The sequence below is a fragment of the Varroa destructor genome, unplaced genomic scaffold (assembly GCF_002443255.2).
Source record: "Varroa destructor unplaced genomic scaffold, Vdes_3.0 BEIS01000002.1, whole genome shotgun sequence".
Lineage (NCBI taxonomy): Eukaryota > Metazoa > Arthropoda > Arachnida > Mesostigmata > Varroidae > Varroa > Varroa destructor.
The window spans coordinates 58758986-58781011 of NW_019211455.1; the positions used below are offsets into that span (position 1 = coordinate 58758986).

Sequence of the window (22026 nt, forward strand, 5' to 3'; positions counted from 1 at the left end):
ATATAAACACAATGCGATCATTCTGTGAAAGCTCCACAACAATTTACGATCATGAGCATTTTTTGTTCGTTCGAACGCTTCACTGCGCGCCTTTTAGTTTTCGTTTTTTTTTTGTTTCTTTTCGTTTATGTGTATTTTTTTTTCATTAGGTAGCAGACTGTGGTCATTTTCAAATAAGGGCACTTTGCGATCAGATCGAATGTGATGTATTTATATATATATATATATATTCGTGATGTTTATGCGATCGCTGCAAATATATAGTATCCAATTTAGGTCTCACTTTACAGTAATATAAATGCGCATTCCAGTGTAATTTATAATTATTTTACGTTTTTCTATGTATCTTAGGATAGTGTCACTACTATTATTATGCTTCTGACGAAATTTGTACAGAAAAAGTTCATACATTAAAGATGTAAGAGCTATATCATTTTTGTGCACTTATTTTCCAGTTCTTCTATGAACAAAACTGATAGTCTTCCTAACTTCCTCTGCGCATCCTTCCTCTGAAATGCGCATTTCAGGATCACAGAATTCTTCATTAAGAACTACTTAAACGTCAATCCTAAACAAGCCGCCCGCACCTAGCATTTTGTATTTTGGAAGAAAAAATAATATCCCCCCTCATAGCCTGCTCAAATAATATTAATGCGTTTCTGTTTCTCCTTATGCGACAATATATTAGTAAATAATCTAGAAATGGTATTAAATAGATATGACTCGGTACAATAATCCGGCAGACTATACTGCCCGCTAAGTTTCTTTGCGCAAACAAAAAAGGATAATCTCACTACTTGTTATAACACACATTGTATATTCTCAGTGTATCACTTCAAAGCAGTTTTCGCAAGTTCTGTTCATAAATAGACACTCGGATATATATCCAAGACAATAACCGATCACTACGACATAGGCCAAATGGGCTGTACAGAAAAACACAACAAAAATAATCTAACTTCCAACGTCGGGACTCGAACCTCTAACCTTACAGCAGTTTTAAAGTTAACGACGTAACTTACAACTAGTGCATCAACTGAGCGCAATTAAATGCAAATTCAGTAGACACCGGTCACGAGCAGTTTCTCTAAGCGTAATTAATTTCGTACGTGACTGGACTTTACTAGTTTCATGAAATCAAAACATCGTGTATATATATCTTCAGATGCATCATTACGAAACATGAAAGGCGGCGACTGTAAAAAACGCCATAAAACTAAAGAAAAAAACAACGTCAGGTTGGCATCTTCAAACGAGCCAACGTAAAAGATACGCGATGAGTACATACGGTATATTAAAATATCACGATGTAGTTCAGAACCGAGTGATTTTAGTTTTTCAGCTGAAATAAGCAAGACTATTTTTGTAAGCAAAAATAACGAGACGTGGAACTCCCACGTCGTTCTGGTGATAAACTATAATATCGTGTTCGCTCAGAAAAACCTAGCTAGATAAATTTCCGGGTAAACCAACCAGAAATGTAATATCACTTCTTTGCAACAACGGACCTGCAAGCAGTATGCCTTACATTTATTAAAATACCTGTCCGTTGCTTTCTCTATGGCTCTTGCAACGTGTAAACCCGAGTTAACTTGCGTTTGGAAGACAGGCCGTACGCGCCCGTACTGCGTATATATATATACATGAGGAATAATAAAATATTGTTTCGCGTCAAAGCTGTGTTTTACTTATCTTTTTTTTTGTAAGTTGACCTATTGTATATAGCTTGTCTCCTATTTAAGTAAGACTTTCACGAAAAGCAACTGCACGGTCGCCTAGAATATGTGGTCCGGGCTGGATTGACTACGTTGGTTGGGGACAGGTTTATGTGTATCGATTTGTCTTCAGCAACGGTAACCTGTGGATCGTCCCGTCGTAAGTCGCGTGCAAAAACTTCTCAAAATCACTGTGACTGTGGGGCAGATTGCACATACTGCTGCTCGCGTACCGCTGACTAACGAGCAGTAGCAGCATCCGAATGAACCGAGCGGATTTTTGTTACGGGGATTTAAAGATATCAGTACAACTCATTTTCCGTTCGATGAATCTTTTCGTCTGTTTATCTATGACAGGTAGCCGTACACGATCTCTTTCTCTTTGTTCTACTCCACATTCGCATTCCTGAAAATTGTTCTCCTAATCTCATTCTCATCGGACAAACGCGATCGTTTCTACTGCACGCTTATTCAAGAGTTCGCGAGAGCTTTTGCGAGTCGGCTGAAAAGATACGATCTTTTGATGTTTCTCCCAGCATATCGACCACGTCCCCTTACGACACGTAAAGTCCTTAGCGAGTTCACCTTGAGATGTCGACAGCAGCGACAACAATATTCGAGCTGGTTGCCCAGCCTTTGTATACCGCTCTGAAAGTGTGCAATGGAAATTATACTGTAGCGCCACTGTGTTCTTACTGGATCACTGCCAATCACTGAGCAAATGGCGTTTACGGGAAATTCGTGGCCTTCTCTATCACTAAGATCCACTATGTGATTGTTTGCCGTTGAACTAGGGGATTTAGCAGCCACATTCTTGGCATCATCCAATAGTCTGCTGACCTGCTAACGAGCTATTAAAGGAATTCCTTAATAATTTACGTATGGAATATTCCGAAACGCAGTTGGCTTGATGTATGGGAGTTAGTGTGTTCGTTTGTAATTCTAACGTCGGCTATCGAACCAATTAAATTAGAGCGCCACAAACGTCTACAGATGGGCGCGGCAGGGCGATTAAAACACCCTCAACTTTGACATCTTTAACAATCAACCTACGCAATCGTATCCTTGTCAATAATTAGGCCAAGCACAATTATCTAATTTTGAGGACCGATTGTTGATCTATTTTGCTAGTGTTTTAATATATCTAAATGAAGCGAATATGTAATAATTATCAACAAGTCTGCAGTATATCTCGAACGATAGAACCTAAGAAGCAACATGGAAGTTAGGTCATTCTTATTAAAGAGAAGTAGGCATGAAGCGTTAGAATGCAATTTTCACTAAGTTTTCTCACTTCTCAACAAGTTTATCTGTATAGGCATATGCTGATGCGATTATGTTCATAGGGGAGATGTTGTGTCATCATAAGGAGATCGAGTATCGTACTGAGACATGTAAGTTGAAGCAGCAGATGTAAGTTGACACACTAAGAATGTAACATTAGTTTAGGGTTTAAATTATCATGTCCTCTCTATTTCATCTAACAACATTTGTAGTGATTATGGTTACATTCGAAATATTCGCGCGTGCGTCTAATAACATGCCTTTGAAGTAATAAAACCCCATGCTCTATTTTGATATCTATGACGCCTGCCGATAAATACAACCCGACCTGAACGCCCAATGAGGAAGAATAAGTATGTCCCCACCTTAAAGGATTTGATAACCAGTTGACATCATCACCCAACTGAGCTCATTGAAAACGCGTAAATTGCCCCTGTGAGGCCATTGGAAAATCTCTAAAAAGAACGAATGTTTGGCCAGAACTAACGCAAAAATAATACCCGTCGCTTTAACTAAATTTAAAAACAAAAAAGTGTGCCTAAATCGTCCAAGCCGTCAACTTACACACTCAGAATTTTTACATTTTAAAGTTGTAGGACGTACCACTTGGACTATATGAACCAATTCATTCGTTGCCCCTTCATTAACATTGGGGCATTTGCAAGATTGATAATGTAAAAATATAGTCTGCTAATAGTAGCAAGGGACGAAGAATATGACTTTACTACGCTCGTGTCATTCCATGGCGTCGCCAAGATCTGTACCATTGAGGATGGAAAAAGCAGCTACTGGCTGAGGCCATCGCAGTTACATGGTCGACGTATGTGCATATAGAACACTACATGGCTTACATGAGTCGTATTCCGACATAATACTGGCCACAACCGTCTTTATCTAATGCCACTATGCTTGCAGCATATTCATGCACAGACTTCACTTCGCATGGCCCCGCATTTCCCTACATTCCCTTCGTCTGCCCTTCCTGGTTCCCATTCGACAGCGGCCACAGAAAAATCAGATAACAATATGGATAACACAATAATAATATCGATATTAACATTATTAGGTTTGCGTCAAGCGAGCTATTAAATCATTGGAGGAACGACACATGGATGACATGACACACTACACAAATAGACGAACAAACAACCATGCACTCACGACGTTCGTCCTCGGCGGACAATTCGAATAGGAGAATACAAGCTAGCTGCAAAAAGTCGAAGACGAAAAGTTGCCAAAAGAAGGCCAAAACATGAAAGGACCAAAGAAGCGGACACAAAAGAAGGACCACACAGCTAACCGACACATTTTAATACACACATACGTACGCTAGTCAGTCTGTTTTTGCGTAGGTTTATCCGTTTGTAGGACAAGGAGCGAGGACACAGTGGTTGGTTTAGACTGAATCGGGCAAATAGTTGAATACCATGCTGTAGTACGTTGCTCCTGATACACGAGCAAAAACCACTAAACCGTGTGGCCGTGCGACGACCACGACAAACCAAAGCCAGTAACATCACCGGCTTCTATCACTGCCACCGTAAACGCTATGATTTCAACGGTGCGCATACGGGATGAGCATCACAGACTCGGCTATTTCCGCCCTATCAATACACCTTTATGAGACGAATAAGCAACGTTCTCTAAGGAATATATCCAATCGTTTGACAGGAGCTTAAGCGGGGTGCTTCGATTCACCAGCCAATTCGCCTAGCGATACTTGAGTGCACCTTGAATGCGCGGCAACACTTCTGCAGTTCAGAGAACGCCGGAGCACGAGACGGTTGGACAAAATAGGTAATGAGAGAGCCAAAGCAGCGAAATATATTCCGCATGTTTTCCGTTTTTCTCCGGGTTGAGACCACTATCGCAGTAATGTAAGCCGTAGATTTCGTTGAGAAGAATACCGCAATGGTTCTCTTTAGTGCGTTGATCTCGGCCACCATTTGGGTTGTGTTGCGTCCAGTGGCTGCTGTTGCCATTAATTCTAGCTATCAGCTATGCACTGAAGGAGATCAGGCAACGCTTAGACGTCTGGGCACCTGGAAAAACGAAGTAGGGCGAAAGATTTGAACCTTAGCACATATTGCTCAACTATCGAGACCAAGAAACCAGCACGGAATTCCGGTTTCGGTTAGTCATGTTACGCCTGTCATCTATTTTTGCCACCTACCGCCAGACGATAGACGACTTGTTATCGTTTCAGCAGCGACAGGTAGAATTTTGATAATCATCTGTTTTCCGTTCTTTGCGTTTGAGCATGACTAGTGTTTGTTTCATGTCGATATGGACCATAATGACCCCATCTGGCTCGTTCCCCCACCCTTACCAATGAAAATTATCGCTGATTTTGGCAGACTTACAGTCGATATTTCCGTCGGTTCTCGTTAAAAGGTCGCTGTCGGAAGCACAGCACACATGCAAGCACATGTATACGGCATGGCTAGTGCGGTACAGAAGAGTTCGATCATTTTTTGGGGAACAGCAACAAGGCGGAAAACTGGAGAAACCAACTATCATTTACCACTGAACTAAACCCGAGCTGGTTTCTTGCTGGGCTCCCTAGTTGGATAAACGTCGTTTGCGAATGTACGCCGATAATCAGGAAATCATTTTGCAAAGCCAATTATCGTGGCGGGTTGAAAATGATGCCAGACAAATACAACACAAAAGTGAAAATCACTTACACAGGCGGCAAAGGGCATAACGATGGATAGACAATACATACCGTTGAGCAACATTAACAACGGGCTGCGTAATGATTCATGACAGCAACATCCCTAACCAGGCTGTTCCGCGGCGATTGAGATCTGATACGGCCATTTTGACTAACACTAATCAGTGACAAAGCCATCGAAATTGGGAATCAGAATGAAAGTTAAGTAAGCAAAAAACGGGGTTCACTGCATTGGGGGTGGATCGTGTTAGAAAGCCATAATATTTAAATTGTTCTTTTTGAATGTAGAGGTGTCTGTATGGATGCGCATACATACACAGAGGTATGCGCGGACGAATGAATTTGTCGGCATGGTTGTTATATTTATGCTGCGTGTCAGGCGTTGTCGTACGATACACGAATCAGGCGACCAGAGCGCCGAGACCGACGACGTTAGATCCTATGATCGCCTCGTAGCCATCATGTGCGCTTACTCGTTTATTTGTTATAAATGCCAGCCAGCGAGCTCGCCCGCTTGCTAGCATGCGATTGATGCGGTAAAGGCTTTTTGAATGAGATACACGCCGCCTGTGAAGTTCCCCCTTCCCAACGTGGTCTAGCCGTTGTCGACAACGATGACGATGATTGCGGTGATGATGTGTGCCGCAGCAGCTGCTGCATGAGCAAACGAGAAACTGAACAAGTAAAAGCAACATCGCGCAGATGATGAGTGCCGCATCCGTCTGCGCAAAAGCCGTTTCTGTTTGTGGAAGTTCCGCTCTATGCACTATTACACGCGTTATTACGGCTATTACTGGCACGCCTGTGTGGGATTCCCTGTGGCCCAGCAAGCCCGCCGAAAATGTCAACAAATGTTCGATTCGGCCGAATTTGAATGTCTTACGACGAATACGGCCACTCCATCCGCTAACAGAGCTTCCTTATCTTGGCACCATCGAACAAGTTAGTGTTTGTCAGCACGTGCTCGTACATTCCAGGATCAAAACGAGGTCTAAGAGGTGACTAGGTGTGATTGTTATGTATAAAAATGAAAAGCAATTTTGTCGTTTCTAAAAAAAATCGTAAAAAATGGCATTAAAAATGGCTTTTCCCTTAGATAGCTGAAATTCACTAACTTACCTTGTTTACCGCTTTCTGTGGGGGTAGTTGGTACTGTGCCATAATCAGCCGCCGCGAGGTAGGCGTAGGTCCGTAAGCCGTGTAATCCATAGGCACTGAAGATGCAATCGCCGTTGTTGCACTCATATTCAATCGTTGGTATAATGTCACGATAAAAAAACAAAACAACGCTTTCAAGCTTGGTGATAAACAATAGCTCAATTAACAACTATGTAATGAAATTCCGTTCTTTCTTCAATGATGTAAGTAGAGTTCCTGCACTAAGACAAATACTGAGAAATCGTCACAAACGGGAATAATGCTTATTGAGAATTTCCCAGTTTATTGAAGGCGCACCAGACACTACTATAGAAGAAGCCCTGTTCGATACAAACACCAACAATAAGAACGCTATTCAAAAATTAGCTTCAACGAATTATGGTTTGTGTCCTGTTGGGGGTTGCTACGCGACCGCCACAGCCCACTGAAGACTCCACCTCATCCAGCGTACGTCCACACGATCGCATCCAGTGCGTGGAAATAAGCACTTACAAGCAAAGTACGCTTAGTGCTTTTATCAGCGTTACACAATAGAGTACAGCACAAGTAAAAATATAAACCCAGAGAGGCACAGACAGGCCCAATGCTTTATAAAAAAAAAGAGTGTCTCCAAACGGGTCAACTGGTTTTCTTTCTTTTTTTAAGAAATCCAGTCGCACATGTTCTTCTATCATTTAATGAACGAGCGCGGTCAATTCTTCTAAAGACATTCAGTCTAACGGTATCTTGGATTATCGTCCGTAACAGGTGACGCTCAAGTTCGCCTCCGATCCTTCGCTGAGCCAGACCCCAAAGACATGCGCGGGTCAGCACCGTCTGGATCTTCGTTCCAATTAACGGCAGTTCTCTGCGTGTTGCACAGTTGGTGAGTCACGCCGTACATGGGTGCATACTTTCATCACGTTCCTACACAATCCACGCACAATCCGTACAGCGGTTGATTTTTCTGTTGCAACTATTACAAGTGCTCACTATTGTGCACTATGCGTTCCCGTTTTTGCGTTCACAGCTTCCTTGAAACAACGCGGTACGTTGTGGTAATCCACGCGACAGTATCTGATGAAGTAACCTGTCGAGCGAATCACATCGGCAGAAATTCCCCCCGCTGCTCTTTCGACGTTGCAGGTTGATGGGTTGTCCGCCTCTGTTTCTGCCTGTCTGCCTCTGGTCTGTCTGTGCTGCTGATCGGTACCGGAGCGCCAACTGAACGTCGTCGACGGGTAAGGCCGGGGCCAGTCCGGCGTCCTGTGCGTGTGTATGAGTCTGTTCATGAGTGTATGTGTGTGTGTGTGTACTACCAGTGCTTCGTCTGATTGCTGCTAGTGAGTGGCTGTAGTGAGCTGTTGCGAGGGGGATAGCCGTTCGGTTAGACCCAGCCGAAGTCCTTGCGGCACTGAATGGGCGGCTGCGGCAGCCGCCGTTGCTATGGCCGCCATCAGCACCAGCAGCAGCCACCAGCGAAGAGAAAGAGGGGGCCCTTACACACACAGACACACACACACACACCCTCGGCTCTCCTTTTACGCACGTAGACAAAGACGCACTGGACGAACGAATGAACTAAACGACTGACAGACCGAAGAACCGACAACGACGGGAATCGCTTTTGTCGCGGCCGCCGCCGCGGCAGCAGCAGCAACTGAACAGAGCGGCACCAAAGAGAACAGAACAGAAAACCGAACGAGCGCAGGCGGAGTTGCGGCAACTCGAACGCTAGCTGACTGCTCGGTTGGCTAGCGGCACCACTCCATTGCGGGTGGCACAAATTCCTTTCGTTTCGCGTCAGCCACGCACAAATCGCAGGAGGACGCTGCGAGCAGCACCTCGAACAGTGGCAGTGTGTGCCGTAGGGATGCCAGCGCCCTCGCTTGGCATGCTAGCTATAGCATCGGCTTGTTATTGATGATATCATAGGGGTTGCTTCTGCTAGCAGAAGCACCAGCGGCAATTGTACTAGTGGCGTTTACGGTGCTAGAAGAGGGTTTTGCATCGCCGTGCCGGATGAGCTTCAAGGCAGCACGTCACACGCCTGCCGCTTCTTTACAGTTAATGCTGTTGCTGCTATCGGACGACGGATGTCCAGCGGAGCGTATGGAGCACCGTCAGCCAGTGGACGTGTTGTCGACAACGGTCGTCGTGATAGTGCTCTGGCAAACGGCAACGAACTTTCCGCGCTGAGCTGCAGTTTGCTTCACTTAGCTCACCTGGCTGTTGGTTACGTTCTGTTCCGCGCCTCCCCCTCACTGGCAGAAGCAGCAGTACTCTAGCGCGCGACGCCCTGCAGCGCTCAGCTCATAGACAAGCGCTCGGCTGCAATAGCAGCAGCAGGAACGACAACAGTCGGTTACGACGTTACACCGACAGCAATAGCTAAATCGGAGACTTCTCACTCTCCTCCTCTCTTTTTCAGCAGACGACAAATGCTGCCGGGGCAACTATAGCCAACGGCAGCTGGGCAACGAGCTGCTACACCCGCACTACAGCAGAATCAACGATCATTGAATAGACAAAGTATATCAAAAACCGAAAAGGGCAGTTTAGGCAATCGAGAAGTGCTTTCGGATTGGTCTTCTGTCCACCTCTTTCCATTTGTAGCATTAATTAAACAAAACTTACTTCAAATGCGTCTCTGTAATTTCATTTCGGCACAAATAATAGTGCAGTAATATCGACATCGTATCCTTTGTTCGTTCAATACAAAAACGTATACGATTGTCATGCAAGTAAGCGATGCGTTTTTGCGATCTGGTTCAGAATAAATAAAGCTGCTATAGCACTTTGTCTCTACCGGACGTATATTATATGGGTAAGCAGTCCATCGTTTTATATGGATACCGCATTACGCAATAAAAAGTTTAGTGCGAAGCAAGGACTGATCTCGTTTGGGAGCACTTTTAGCACTACCCTCCCTTATGTAACCGAATAGCATACTACTGTGGCTTCTCACTTTTTTGTAGGGACCCCAAATGGCTGCCGTTCCACGGAAATTCGGCCAGGTCGATATTCCGTGTAAGACTGAATGCGTCTGAAGCACCCAGTCAGCTGTGAGCCATGTAAATGGTTCGAACAAAGCTCACGCATCGCTATGTCGTTATCATCAGTTCGCGAGCGGAATCTCTGCAGCATGCGACAACAGCAGCAAGCGTATGTCCCTGTCTGTGCTTTGTTGACGCCTGGCGACTACCTAGGCTACTTCCGGTTCATTCGATTGGTACCCCTCTCTTGCCAGGCCTATTCTATTCAGGCTGCTTTTAAAAAATCATCGCGAACAGTTTGCCTTAATATTTTTGTTCGATCTCTTCCTTAGTGATACGCGCCCGTGTGCCGGTCTCTCCCGCACCAAAGTTCTAGCAGAAGGTATCGTCAACTGAAGCGGTTACTGTGAGGTAATCGCCACGATAGGTGCTGTTTTGCAATCAGGCAACAGTGTTGTTGACATCCATGACATACCATATTGGACGTCCATTCCTATTGAAATTTATGGCTAACTTCTGTCAGTCGTTTGGCCAGTCGTTCTCTTTTGCTGCCTTGTTATTTGCCGTTCAGCGCTTGCTACATCACAGTTGCTCGATCGACGTCTGTCGCGGTCCACGTTTGTTCCGGATGAGCGGAGCTCGATAACTGCTGCCTCCCTCAATCTCGGTGGTGAAGTACATGGACGACATAGCGTTCGCCTCTCTGTTTCTATTGGCATGCGTTGAAGCAAGATAAGCGACCAAACGCGCATGCACATGACGAAAATACACAGGATTTTCTAAATTAAGTAGTAGCTTTCCCAGTACCCTTAGCTTATGGCTCTAGCGACTGCTGGTCTATTGGGTGTACGTTGTCAGGGGAACAACAATCAAATTGAGGGTTATAACGTTCCGCCAGACAAACCACCAACACTGAAGGCGCACTACATATACCCATACACAAAACGTAATGCATGTGTGTGTACGTCGCTCTTGATGACACTTTCATAAACCTCAAGCAGTTAGGATAATACATTCTAATTTTTATCGATACTTTAATAAGGATAGCTAATGTTGCTATTCTGTAACGACGCAGTAAGTTTTCGAGATTTACGTAAGTATGCTTGCTTTAGAGTTTCTTTGCATTTGTATTTCTACTGAGTTCGCGAAACGTTTGGATATTAAGAAATGCCTTAGAGCAGGAGAGAAACCTCGACTTGAACCGTTTTTTAAACCGCATGGTGAAACCGACAAAATGCTTGGGTCATCCTGTTCGAAGCTAACAAGCGCCTAACTTTCTCCTCCTTTACCGGCTTTCAAAATGCAGAAGAAGCGGAATAACTGCGGTAGATAGCGGGTAGATGCTGGTGCGGCTTCCCAAAGCTGTAAACGACCTCGCACCAGGTCAGCCGGCGACGCGACTGGACAGAGAGCCCTACCCAACCGACAAAACTTGAGCCAGAGCAGAAACGAACAAACCGGGTGGAATGAGATGGTTTGTTCACTTGCTGGTGCTGGTGCTGTTGTTGTTGTTGTTACTGAATGTTTGCCTACCTGTTTGCCCGGCTAGCCGCTTGTTTACAGCTTTTGCCGCTGCTGTTGCTCACATAAGGGCAGCCGATGGTTGCTAGGTATTCGAGGAATTTTTTTTGGACTCGTTCCTATTGCTCCAGTGTAGATTGACCGCTTCACTTGATCTCAGCACAGAAGAGAATCGACGCACTACTGCGACGTTTCATCTGCCTTTGTTAGCTGCTTTACTAGTGGGAAGGCATTCGTTCTGATACATCTCAACCCATCTTTTATTGTGGTGAAAACCGGAGAGTTGGCGAAGTGCGCGGGGGCGGAATACAACGCAGCTTGGAGAATGACGGGTCGTCCTCTTCTCCTTACCCAGCCTTCAGCACAGACACGAGGCAGGCACGCACACGCACATACTAACAGTGCCATACGTATACCTTAAAGAGATCTTTGAGGCTTATGATACCTTATACGATGCCCGTTTTATATGGCTATATGCGCATGTATAACGCCATTTGGTCGTCTATTTTCCTATATTCACTGCCATAGGCATTAGCTGACACAGTGAATGAATGAGATGCTTGTTCTTGCAGGTGGTCATTGGCTTAAAGAAATTTTGTTCAGGTGCGCGAGGATCGCCAAGATCCTGACGGTTGCCACTTAGTCAAAGGGCAATTGACGATCACAAGATGTAAAACGAAAGATAGTGAAGACCTCCACGGGAGGCTCATTCATAGCAGACAAAAACCCTCTTTCTAGGCACCTAGAGCTAAATGTTTCGCGTTTTACGTCCGGCATTCCATCAGATGACTAGCCCCCACTACGAAGCAAAGTGCGCTTGCGCTCGGGTTCGAGCTCAGACTAGCACGTGACCCTCAAGCTTAGTATTTTCTAAACGCCTACCAAAAATTATCCTCCTTCTTGCGCTAGTCATAAATGGCGGTATACTATATTCTCAGCCAAATATGATATATATATATATATATATACAAATGGACTGTAAATATGATTGAGGAGGTTCAAGGTAGTATGATAGCTTAATATCTGTGTAAGCACTACAAGTGAGAAAATTGATTCAATATAGCTGACAATGGTTTGGTCCCTTTGGAGTTTTTCGTCCGCAAAGATAAATCATAGCAATATATATATATATATATATATAAGAGAACCATTTGGCCTAAGGTTAGGTCACTGTGTCCCGAATATTTGCCTTTAACAAAGTTATGCTTGGTGGTCGACGTGCCCAGCAATCTACGACAACGATGAAATGACGTGGGCGTGAACGATTGAGCAATCTACTTAAGAAATGAATGGAATAGCTTCGATGTTCCGTTGGTCCATGTTTTATGCGCTCATTGGTTAAGAGGCATGGTTATGCTAAACAGTCAACTAACTCGATAAGAGTTAATGTGCGAGAAGACAAGCGGCGCTTTTGTGTGTGCCCGTGTAAAATATAGTGCATGTGAGTGGACGGCAATACGTGGACGAACCGATGAAGGGCTTCACCAACTGAAACAGGTCGATCGAGTAGAGTCGAACGCACAAGCACCACAGCCTTCCACCGAAGTGAAGCTGACACCGCGAGCAGCCACTTAATATTATCGCCCTGTTTTTCTTTGGGTTAGGTTCAACGGAGTGAGCAGCTTTCTGCAATCGAAGGTCCAAAAGGCGCCGCTGACGTTTACGTTATGACGACTACTTGTACCTGAGCAAGCCATCGTTGTTGACGAACGTTACCAGCATATCTGCCATAGCTAACCGTAACTGATGGGAGATGACGATGTCGTCGAAGATGGAAGGGCTTTTCCTCATCTTAGTATAATAGAAAGCTTATTTTAGCTATTCGCAGTGCTTTGGGTCGTACTGAGCTAGCTTCACTTTGTTTCTTATAGTGACGTTTAGTCAGTGGATGGGTGACTGGTTGACTGACTCGCTTAGCGGCTAGTGGAACGGTGATGTCTGCTAACGTGGTCGTTTATTGCCAGTGCGCGTCTCATTCGCGGCTGGTTACACACGTTACAAGAAGATTCTCGCTGTTGTTGCTTTTGCTGCTGTTTGCTGTGGCGTAGGCATTACAGATTGGCGTCAGTTTGCCGCAGACTACAGCGGCAGGGTGGCCTGGGCAGCCGTAGGACGAAATGCACCGAGACCAAAAGCCAATCGAACTGCACTCGGTTCCGCATGGCACGTATATGAATAGAGATATAGCGCTGCAGAAAACGGAGAGATAAAAAGAAGACGAAAGGAAAAAATGTTAGAACAGCGTTCCTGAACATCGAAAAGGAATGAACGCCGATTCAGACAAGTAGTAACGGCAGTAGAAAGAAAGGCATAAGTTTCCGCGCTCCGAAACTGCCGTCGTAGCGACGTTAAGCACTATGAATGATTCGACCAACAAACAAAGCACTATTACGCCACGTTACTATTATTGCGCTTAAAACTGTAGTATAGCGTACTCAGAAAGGGCGCGTTCAAGTGAGGAAAAAATTTCTTCGGTTAATATTGTGTCAACAAACAAGTCTCAACCTTAGGGTACCCGATCTGGTATCCAGGATTTTTGCAGGGCTTTTATTTCTAGGACGTATTCATAATGCAAACAGCAATGGCAGGGCGGTAGTAGACGGAACAAACAGTAGAGTTTCGTGGCAGACGAAGAGAATATTCAGACTATCCTCATGGTGCTGGTGGCCGCCAAAAACGGCTACAGCATTAGTAATTAACACAGGGAATCGTATTGGACGAACTATACGTTCTCAATATCTTCAGCTCCGTCAAATGGGGCCATTGAGCAAGATCGGGCATCAGCATCGGCAGTGACCAGCGGCAATGGCGCAGACGTTACGTAGTCGTGAGACAGCGGACGAAGGTAAATGGGGCGTATGCCTTCGATCCAATCGGTGGAACAGGACGGGGAGATTCGACAAACATAAGAAGTTGAAGATAGGCACGGCGAAAACCAATGTGTGCGGAGCGATGATATCCTGAGGAATAGCAAAGACCGCAGCAGAAATGGTGGCCCTATAGTAGCATCGACGAAGCAACCAACGAACAGTATTGGAGGCTATATACGTTTTTTGAAACAATATTGTACATATAGATATATATACATTGTGTGTGGTTGTGTATCGGTCTATGTGTGTGTGAGTGAATGTCTACGTCGCCGTGCCGCAAAGGTACCTCACAACTTCTCGAATGAAAATAGCGGCAGTTACGAAAGATCGAATGCCAGGAAGCGGGGGAGGAGCGCGAGAAGGCGGACTACGGATCGCGGTTCACGGCGAGACCGATTGAGACGAGACGTCGGATGAGGATCGAGCTGAGGAGTCGAGACCGAAAAGGAACGAGGGCTTAATGATGGACCTGTGGTTCTTGACTGCACGCGTAGTGCATCTAACGCATTAACAACTTCGCTAGCTTTTTCCCTCCCTCTTTCTCTCTCTCTTTCTCTCTCTTTCTGTATGAAACCGCCATTGACACGCCGCTACGACGACGACGACGAAGAGCAGAGTTAGCTCTCATACAGCGCCGATCATCATACGTCTGTTGTTGTTGTCGCCATCAGGTTGTGGGCGAGTATTAACAACAGCCAGAAGTTATACCGAACGTTGAATCGATTGGGCCTATAGTGGCCAAAGGAAGATGATAACTGACCGAGAAAAACAAGTCTGAGCTTGTGTCTGTGTAATCTCGACATAATGCCTGGACGTAGGTTCGGACAGAAAAACACACCGACAGTCTGTCTGACAAATGGCGTAGAGAGTGTAGGAGAATAAGCAGCAGTGACCTGAGTAAGTGTTCTGCTCTGAGACGAACGGGGCAATGGAGATTTAAGTCAGAGAAGTGGTAGAAACCGCGATAGTTCTCCTGTCAGTGAGTTGTACTAGTGGAAGCTTAAAGGAGTCTTCATTCTGTTTTTGGGAGTGATCAGACTTCGAGCGAATAGGGGAAACGAAGATAGAAAAAGAAAAGGCAATGGTTTTGATATCCTTCGAAGTCGTAGTGATACTAACCGCTAAACTGAAAGTGGTTGTGTAGGTGGGGAAGCTATTGTGCCTAAATACCATATCTTCTGTATACGACTTGTTCTTGTTGTCGATTTCGCTATTATTGTCGCTTGCCGTTAATGGTGCGACTGCAGGCCGAATCCAAGAACCGGGGAAGCTAGCAGGTTTTGAGGTAGCACATAAATACACACAGTCGCAACCACAGATTCAGCGTCGCCACATACATTCCGTGAGGCCCTTCAATATCCATCGCGCGTTGTTTTGCCCACGTTGGTGGCGTCTCTGGCGGCTGCGCTATGGAGTTAAGGGCGAAAAACCAACGAGAAACTGACGGAACAAAAAAAAGATGACAGAACAGGCGGACACGACGCTACTAACCACCCCCGCAAAAGGCCGCAGCCGTAACAAAGGTTTGATCGTGAAGAACAGAGAGTGTTCGTTTGTTATTATTGCTGGTACTAAGTACATACGTAAGAAAGCTCGCGACAGTACCGCTTTGAGCGCAGCAAACCGCAACGCGTCAACGAGAGGAAAGAGTTTGTCAGTATATATATATATGTGTGCATGAATGCGTAGCTCAACTATTGCAGGTGCTAAGATGTGGGCTTTGAAAAGATCAACGGCGGCGGCCGCCGCACCGTGGAAACTGAATGAAAACTGAAGAAACAACGAAGTTGTTATTGTTATGATGGCAGCAGCATCTGCTTTTGATGCCACTGGTGGAAGCCCAGATAACACAAAGATGAACAATGACAGCAGGAAGAATAAGAATCTCTGGTGTACATGGATACACAGATAGGGATTATTTTACTAAGCGTGTGACAATAGTATATAAAGTCATAGTAATTATTGTTTGCGGGGCCAGTGGAACTCACTCAGCACAACTTGCATTTTTGCATATAGCAGCAGCAATAGAAAAGGCAACATCTAAAAGTGTAGAAAGTAACCGTGCTTTCTGCTAAAGTGCAGTGCAAAAAAACAGAACACACATCTGTAGGGTTTCCCTTCTTGTGTTTAATTATATGTTCCTATAAGTGCTGCCGTTAGAATAGCTGTTGTCGAACTGGTGTTTAGATCATCTTGGAGAATGGCAGTAATTTAGAAAGTACACAAAATCCGAGAAATCATCTTGTCATCCGGTGACAAATAAGGAAACAAAGCTGACAAGCGCGTTGTTGCTAATTCATCTTCAGTAATATCTGTATCAATATTATATAGTGTAGAGTGGGGTCCTTTACCATGGATGTTGCAGGAGGTTCAATTCATTGGGAAGATTCGATTGCAGCAAGGCGACATGTGCCTGCCAAAGAACGATAATTTCCACGACAACAGCAATGGTAGACGGTCAGAATTGAAAAGGATAGCTAGCTACTCTACCCGCAGAAAAAAACGGGTACAAGGAAGTGAAAGCGTTTAGACAAAATTGAGCAGTTTGATAATGCGCAAGAATCAAGTATGAGTCAAATCAGCGCAAACTGAAAAGCGTTCAGAGTGAATTCACTTTGGTACCTAAAACGAGCTAGCTTTTATAAAATTCTTTCATCAATGAAAGCTTCTATTGTAATCCTGGATTTAGTATATTATCCTGTACGGCATTAATAACCAATGCGGGGACAATAATAGATGTTATGTTTAAAGCACCTACTGCTATTTTTGCAGGGGTTATTTGCTGGCTCATTTATATTCATTATTAAAATAAGGCTTAGTGTTCTATTATCTTAGATCGGTCAGAAAATAGTATTTCCTGTTCACTTCAAGTTTCGCCAGTTGTTACAAAAAATGGATTTTGCCGGATGGAATAATATTATTGGTTTTCCATAACTTTTCTTCGCGGTGCGGGCACACGGACTTCTTAGCAAAATAAGTAGGCACGAAATAATCGATTCACTGACCCATTTTCGGACTTCGATCTCTCATGGTAAACATCCTGCAAGCCGTGCTGTATGGATCTGAACATTTACCTATCCCATAAGCAAGGTCGTGGCTTCAGTCAGGATACAAAAGAATTTTTTATCCAGGGTTATGAAAAGTTTTCGCATCGCCAAAGTTATTGGCGTTTGGCCTTGTTATGCAGCAAAATCACTTGGCCCTCGGAACGCCTAACGCAACATGCAGGATTGCGCGAGCCTTATGTCTTTTGTCTTGTGTGAAAGAATCCCGAATGCACTATATTTTCATCTCGCGTACCGATATTGGCTAAAAATTACCCTGTTTCTTTGTTTCGCAAGTAATAATTTGCAAATTATTAGCGCTTGGCAATTGTGTTTTTACTGAGCTCATATGATTCTTATTTTCGACCTTTTAAAACCTTTTCTAATACGACGCGAGACAGTAGTGTAGGTTACTTTTTTTTTTTTACAGAGAGCCCTTAAGGTTGTATTTTTAGACTATATATTTAACGACTGCTGACCAATGTGCTCTTGTGTGCTCGCGTTCCTTGGTCTTTGTACGTTTTTAGGAAGTCCCACTGAACCTTCCTCGGCGTGATAAATGCCAACTCAGCCAACCTCATCCCATGTCCCGAAGTACAGAAAATACTCGGTATTTGCAGGAAGTTATGAATTGACGGATTTTCTTATCGAGAATGTGCTGATCGACTTTGCGAGAGTACTTCTTCCTTGGATCAGTAAGAAAGAATGGCAGTGTTGCGACTTAGGTCTCGTCGATTAAGCACAATCAAGCCACGAAGACGTACCCGTACCATTTTGCGTAGACCCTCGACAATAGGATGGCAAGAGTCACCTCATTACAGGCGCAAGATCAACAACACCAACAAGAAAGTCAAAGCAGCATTGCCCAGCTTACATTCGCCAGAATTTCTCGTTAACCCTTGAAGACGACTGCATTCCCTATCGCAAATATAATCGCCACCAGCCAGTGTGGATGTTTGCGCGAGACAGAACGTAATACAACGTTTATGAGTGTTGTATGATAACAGAGTAGTGCATATCGCTTGTAAGATCAACGATAAGGTTAATTCGGAAATCGACCTCGGAGGTAAATGGTGTTGGAGGTTATGTTCAGTTCCGACATTAGACTGGTCAACAGAAAAGTTTATGAATGTTTATACATGTGTATGCTAAAGAGTTTCGTGGCGTTTTTTTTTCATTGAGTGATGGTGTGGAAAAGCTAGTGTCATAATTGCACGCGAATCAGAAACATGCGGCACCGGTGACCGTACCTCATCCTGGAATAGGAGTCATATTTGAGAAAACCTTTTTCGCTAGAAAAGATAGCACTAGTATGGGCATTGTTTAGCTTTTTGGTTCCACGCTGAGAGAGATTCTTTCTAAGAGAATGTCAGTGACTATTCGTGTGGCGATAAAAATGGATGTTGACAGTGTCGTGTATAAAGCTAAAAAGTATATTAAGAGCACCGATAGGCCAACTGCAGTAGCTTTATGGACTAATTATCATGAATGCATACAACCTGAAAAGGACAGATATAACAGTAAGGTGGAGAGTTTTTCAGGGACTCTAATCATGTCGTACATGTGTTCTCTGTTTTTTTTTGGCCGGGACAGCAAAACTGCAAGTAATATTATTGCGAAATAAGTGGATCAAAAATTTGCGAATTTTTCGGCTCTTCCATTATCCATACCAAAGCATCCTGTTCCTTAGAGCGGTGCAGAAGATTGTCTACAACATTGCCAGGAAGCTAAAGTCTTTTTTGCGACGTAAGAATCCTAATAACTGAGAGGGGCAGGAGCCAGAGGATGTTCACTTGAAGTCCACTAATGACAACAATAAGAGGAAATTTAAATAGCAAATCCAGCCAGCTCAATCGGACCCCTTAGTACCGAATATTCCAGCAGTTGCGTCAACTCCAAAAATATGAATCGCCGTCGACCGAAGCCAACGTCAAAGAACCGCCGATGGGAAAAGCAGCATTAACCAAACGGTTGGACCACGGCTAACAAGTTCCACCCACTTTAACGATCGAGGGCTTTGGGAAACACGCTTTAGCGGCACTGAGAACTACAGGGCTAGCTTCAGTACGCGAGACCTTGAATCAGTGCAGCCGTTCACAAGAACGATCACAGAGTTTGCAGTGATGTTAGACCGTGAGAACCAAGAATTGCATGATGGAACTGTGGGGTGGCCGCATCTCTGGCGCTATTCTCCCGTGACAGCCGTGGATAGCATAGATATCTTTGTGCTGACGGAGTTTTGAGCAGCTAGCTTGCTTAAGTTACGGCGTTTCGACTCTCTGCACTGCCTTGCAATTGAGAGCAACAGACCTAGTGAGGGCATCACCGTTTTCCACAACCATAAGATAAGCTACCTCACTCCACAAGAGTGACGTGTAGTCGAGTAGGCAGTCTTGTAGAGAATAACGTCACTGCCTTACTTGGCCAGCGACTAAGTCCCGCAGCAGTTTAGCTGTAGCCGACTGATTCGAAATCAAGGTACGTAGTGGTGGACAAACTTGTCAATAAACGTGAAGCGCAGTTTTCTTACTCTAGCTCTCCTCTGGTCATTCTAACGACCGTCTAGTACTATAACCATCGATTAGTCGAACTTGAGTGACACAACGACCTTTTAAGACATACTCGCTTTGATCCCACATTGATCCTAGTTTTTCCAGAAGATGCAGGAAGTTCAGTTACCTTTGACGAACGTAGCCAGGTACAGGATAAAGTTTTAGGGTGAAAATCATTCTCTCTTAGAGCACGCAAGTACTCGCACTTACATACCGATGGCGAAAGATCTCTTGGTCCAAGCTACATCAGCGCAGACTGTCAAACGCTAAGCAGCGCCTATATGTAAACAAGAGAGAAGTCGTCAATAAAATTGGGTGGTCACAGATTTGGTACTGGCCTTAAACTTAACGAAGACAAAGATGATAAAGTTTAGAAAGGAAGGTGGGACAGTGATTACTGGATACCGTGTATTTCGCTACGTCGCCTCTTGCCTATATAAACCCGTTTCAGTAGGTAGGGTTGCCCTTCTTCGCAGACGGCAGAATTTTCATTGTGCACGGCACCGAAAAATACGGGAAGGCTGTGTTGCCCGCATGGGGAACAGAATCGCCTTATCGTTCATGCAACTATTTTGTTTGACCTCAGAATAGCTCCGAATACAGCGTATGGGATACGCATCGTTCGAGAAGACTAGAGAATCTTCCTGCGGGCTTCCTTTCTCACAAAAAGCACTGGAACTACTTATAGTGATCCAAGATTGGTTCGTCCATCTTGTCACTGTGTCCGAAGGCCTATGTGATCACTTTAAGCTTCTAGCAATGGAAACCTTTAAAACGAACCCTAGAAACTTGGAGCGACAGTTCGTGAAAATTGATGAGGATTTCTTTATTTCGGATGTGACTGGGAGGAATGGAACTGGCTAAACCGACATATAGCCACTCATGCTCACCGTGCATAAGTTCCAATATAAATTTTGCAGGAGATCAGGTTTTCTCGAGGCTAGATAGGTGCTCCAAGCGCGGAGGAAACTGTGACCGATATAGTGTCGCTCGTTGCCCCCTGGTGCCATATTTAGGACAGCCGGCAATTCTCAAACTACTTTTATAAAATCGACAAGACTTGTGTAACCCATGTGACGCAAAATGTTCTAAAAGGTTTTATATATTTTCTCTAATATTGGAAAATTGCGTTGTTGATCGTATATATTAAATTTTTGACAAAAGTTAAATAAATAAAATTTGGTTGATTGAATTTTAGGCCATAGAGCCGGCAGTTCATCATCGTCTGCCTCCTACAGCCCTATGGAGCGTTATTTGTAGTTTAAAGCGAAGTCGATAGTTTCAGTGTTTCGAAACAAGTTTCAGTAAGTGCTATCGAACACAATAAAAGATCCATTGAAACCCGTAAGCAATACATGTTCTAACAGTTGCACTTCTCGCAGCTCGGATGTGCTAAAAAAGCACCTTCCATTATACACTTTCTCCCTACAAAATTCTGTCACGAAGAAAACCAATACAAATGAGCCCAGTAAGCATGTAAGCGACAAAACATACGCGTAGTAATTCTTAAACAGAGTCTACCGAGAAACAAAATATGCCAATAGCATGTTAAAAAATTACATTCTGACCAACCTAATGGGTTGGTCAGAAATTATGGGACAAATCGTTAAGGACATGTATGGATGCATCTACTCAGGTACTACAAATCACCCTTTCAGTCAAATTTCATAAAGGCAGTGCAGTGGCCATATGCGGCAGTTGACGATTGGTTTGCTCGTTTTGATCAATGACTTATTCTCTGTTCGTGAAGCGCAGCCATTCAAGGAGGGTGGAGATGTCTTGTTCTGCAGATGAGCCTGGCACACGTCTCAGCCAGCGAACCGTCAATGGGCATCCGGGTCTCGAGCGGCAGCTGCAAGAAGTCCAACTTTCCTTTGGACTCGAAACACTAGCACCCGGGACAGAAGCGACAGCAGCAGCCTGAGCTCAATAGCGCCCGCTAACCGGCTGTTCTTTTCATGTGGCCGGACGGAACGCGTGTAACAGTGGTACTTGCTATACATATATCTATCTATATACTTGCTCACACATATGTAAGCAAGTACACGTAACAGCCGTTTACCTTCTGGAGAGGACAGGGAGTCAGGCAGATAAACAGACAGGCAGGCAGGCGCACATATACCGGCATTGCGTCGCGTTCTACCCTTCTACAAAGGAAGAAGTAGATTGAAGGAGGAAAGAAATAGGGGCGATAGAATGGACCGGTCTACTTATTTTTACAAGACATTGT

General features: G+C 44.4%; 1 protein-coding gene and 1 long non-coding RNA gene across 2 annotated transcripts in view; one reads left to right on the forward strand and one right to left on the reverse strand.

Moving 5' to 3' along the window:
* The window catches only part of LOC111243616 (uncharacterized), a 49505-nt gene extending 41916 nt beyond the window's left edge, over nt 1-7589 (reverse strand). Inside the window, exon 1 of the mRNA XM_022789416.2 lies at nt 6796-7589. Within this exon, the coding sequence (XP_022645151.1) occupies nt 6796-6921 (126 nt within the window). The 5' untranslated portion in view covers nt 6922-7589. The remainder of the gene's footprint in view (nt 1-6795) is intronic.
* Nucleotides 2826-21107, forward strand: LOC111243617 (uncharacterized). Its single transcript, XR_015320050.1, has 3 exons — nt 2826-3109; nt 7582-7699; nt 17772-21107. It is a non-coding gene; the product is annotated as an uncharacterized LOC111243617 (long non-coding RNA).
* The last annotated feature ends 919 nt before the right edge of the window (nt 21108-22026 follow it).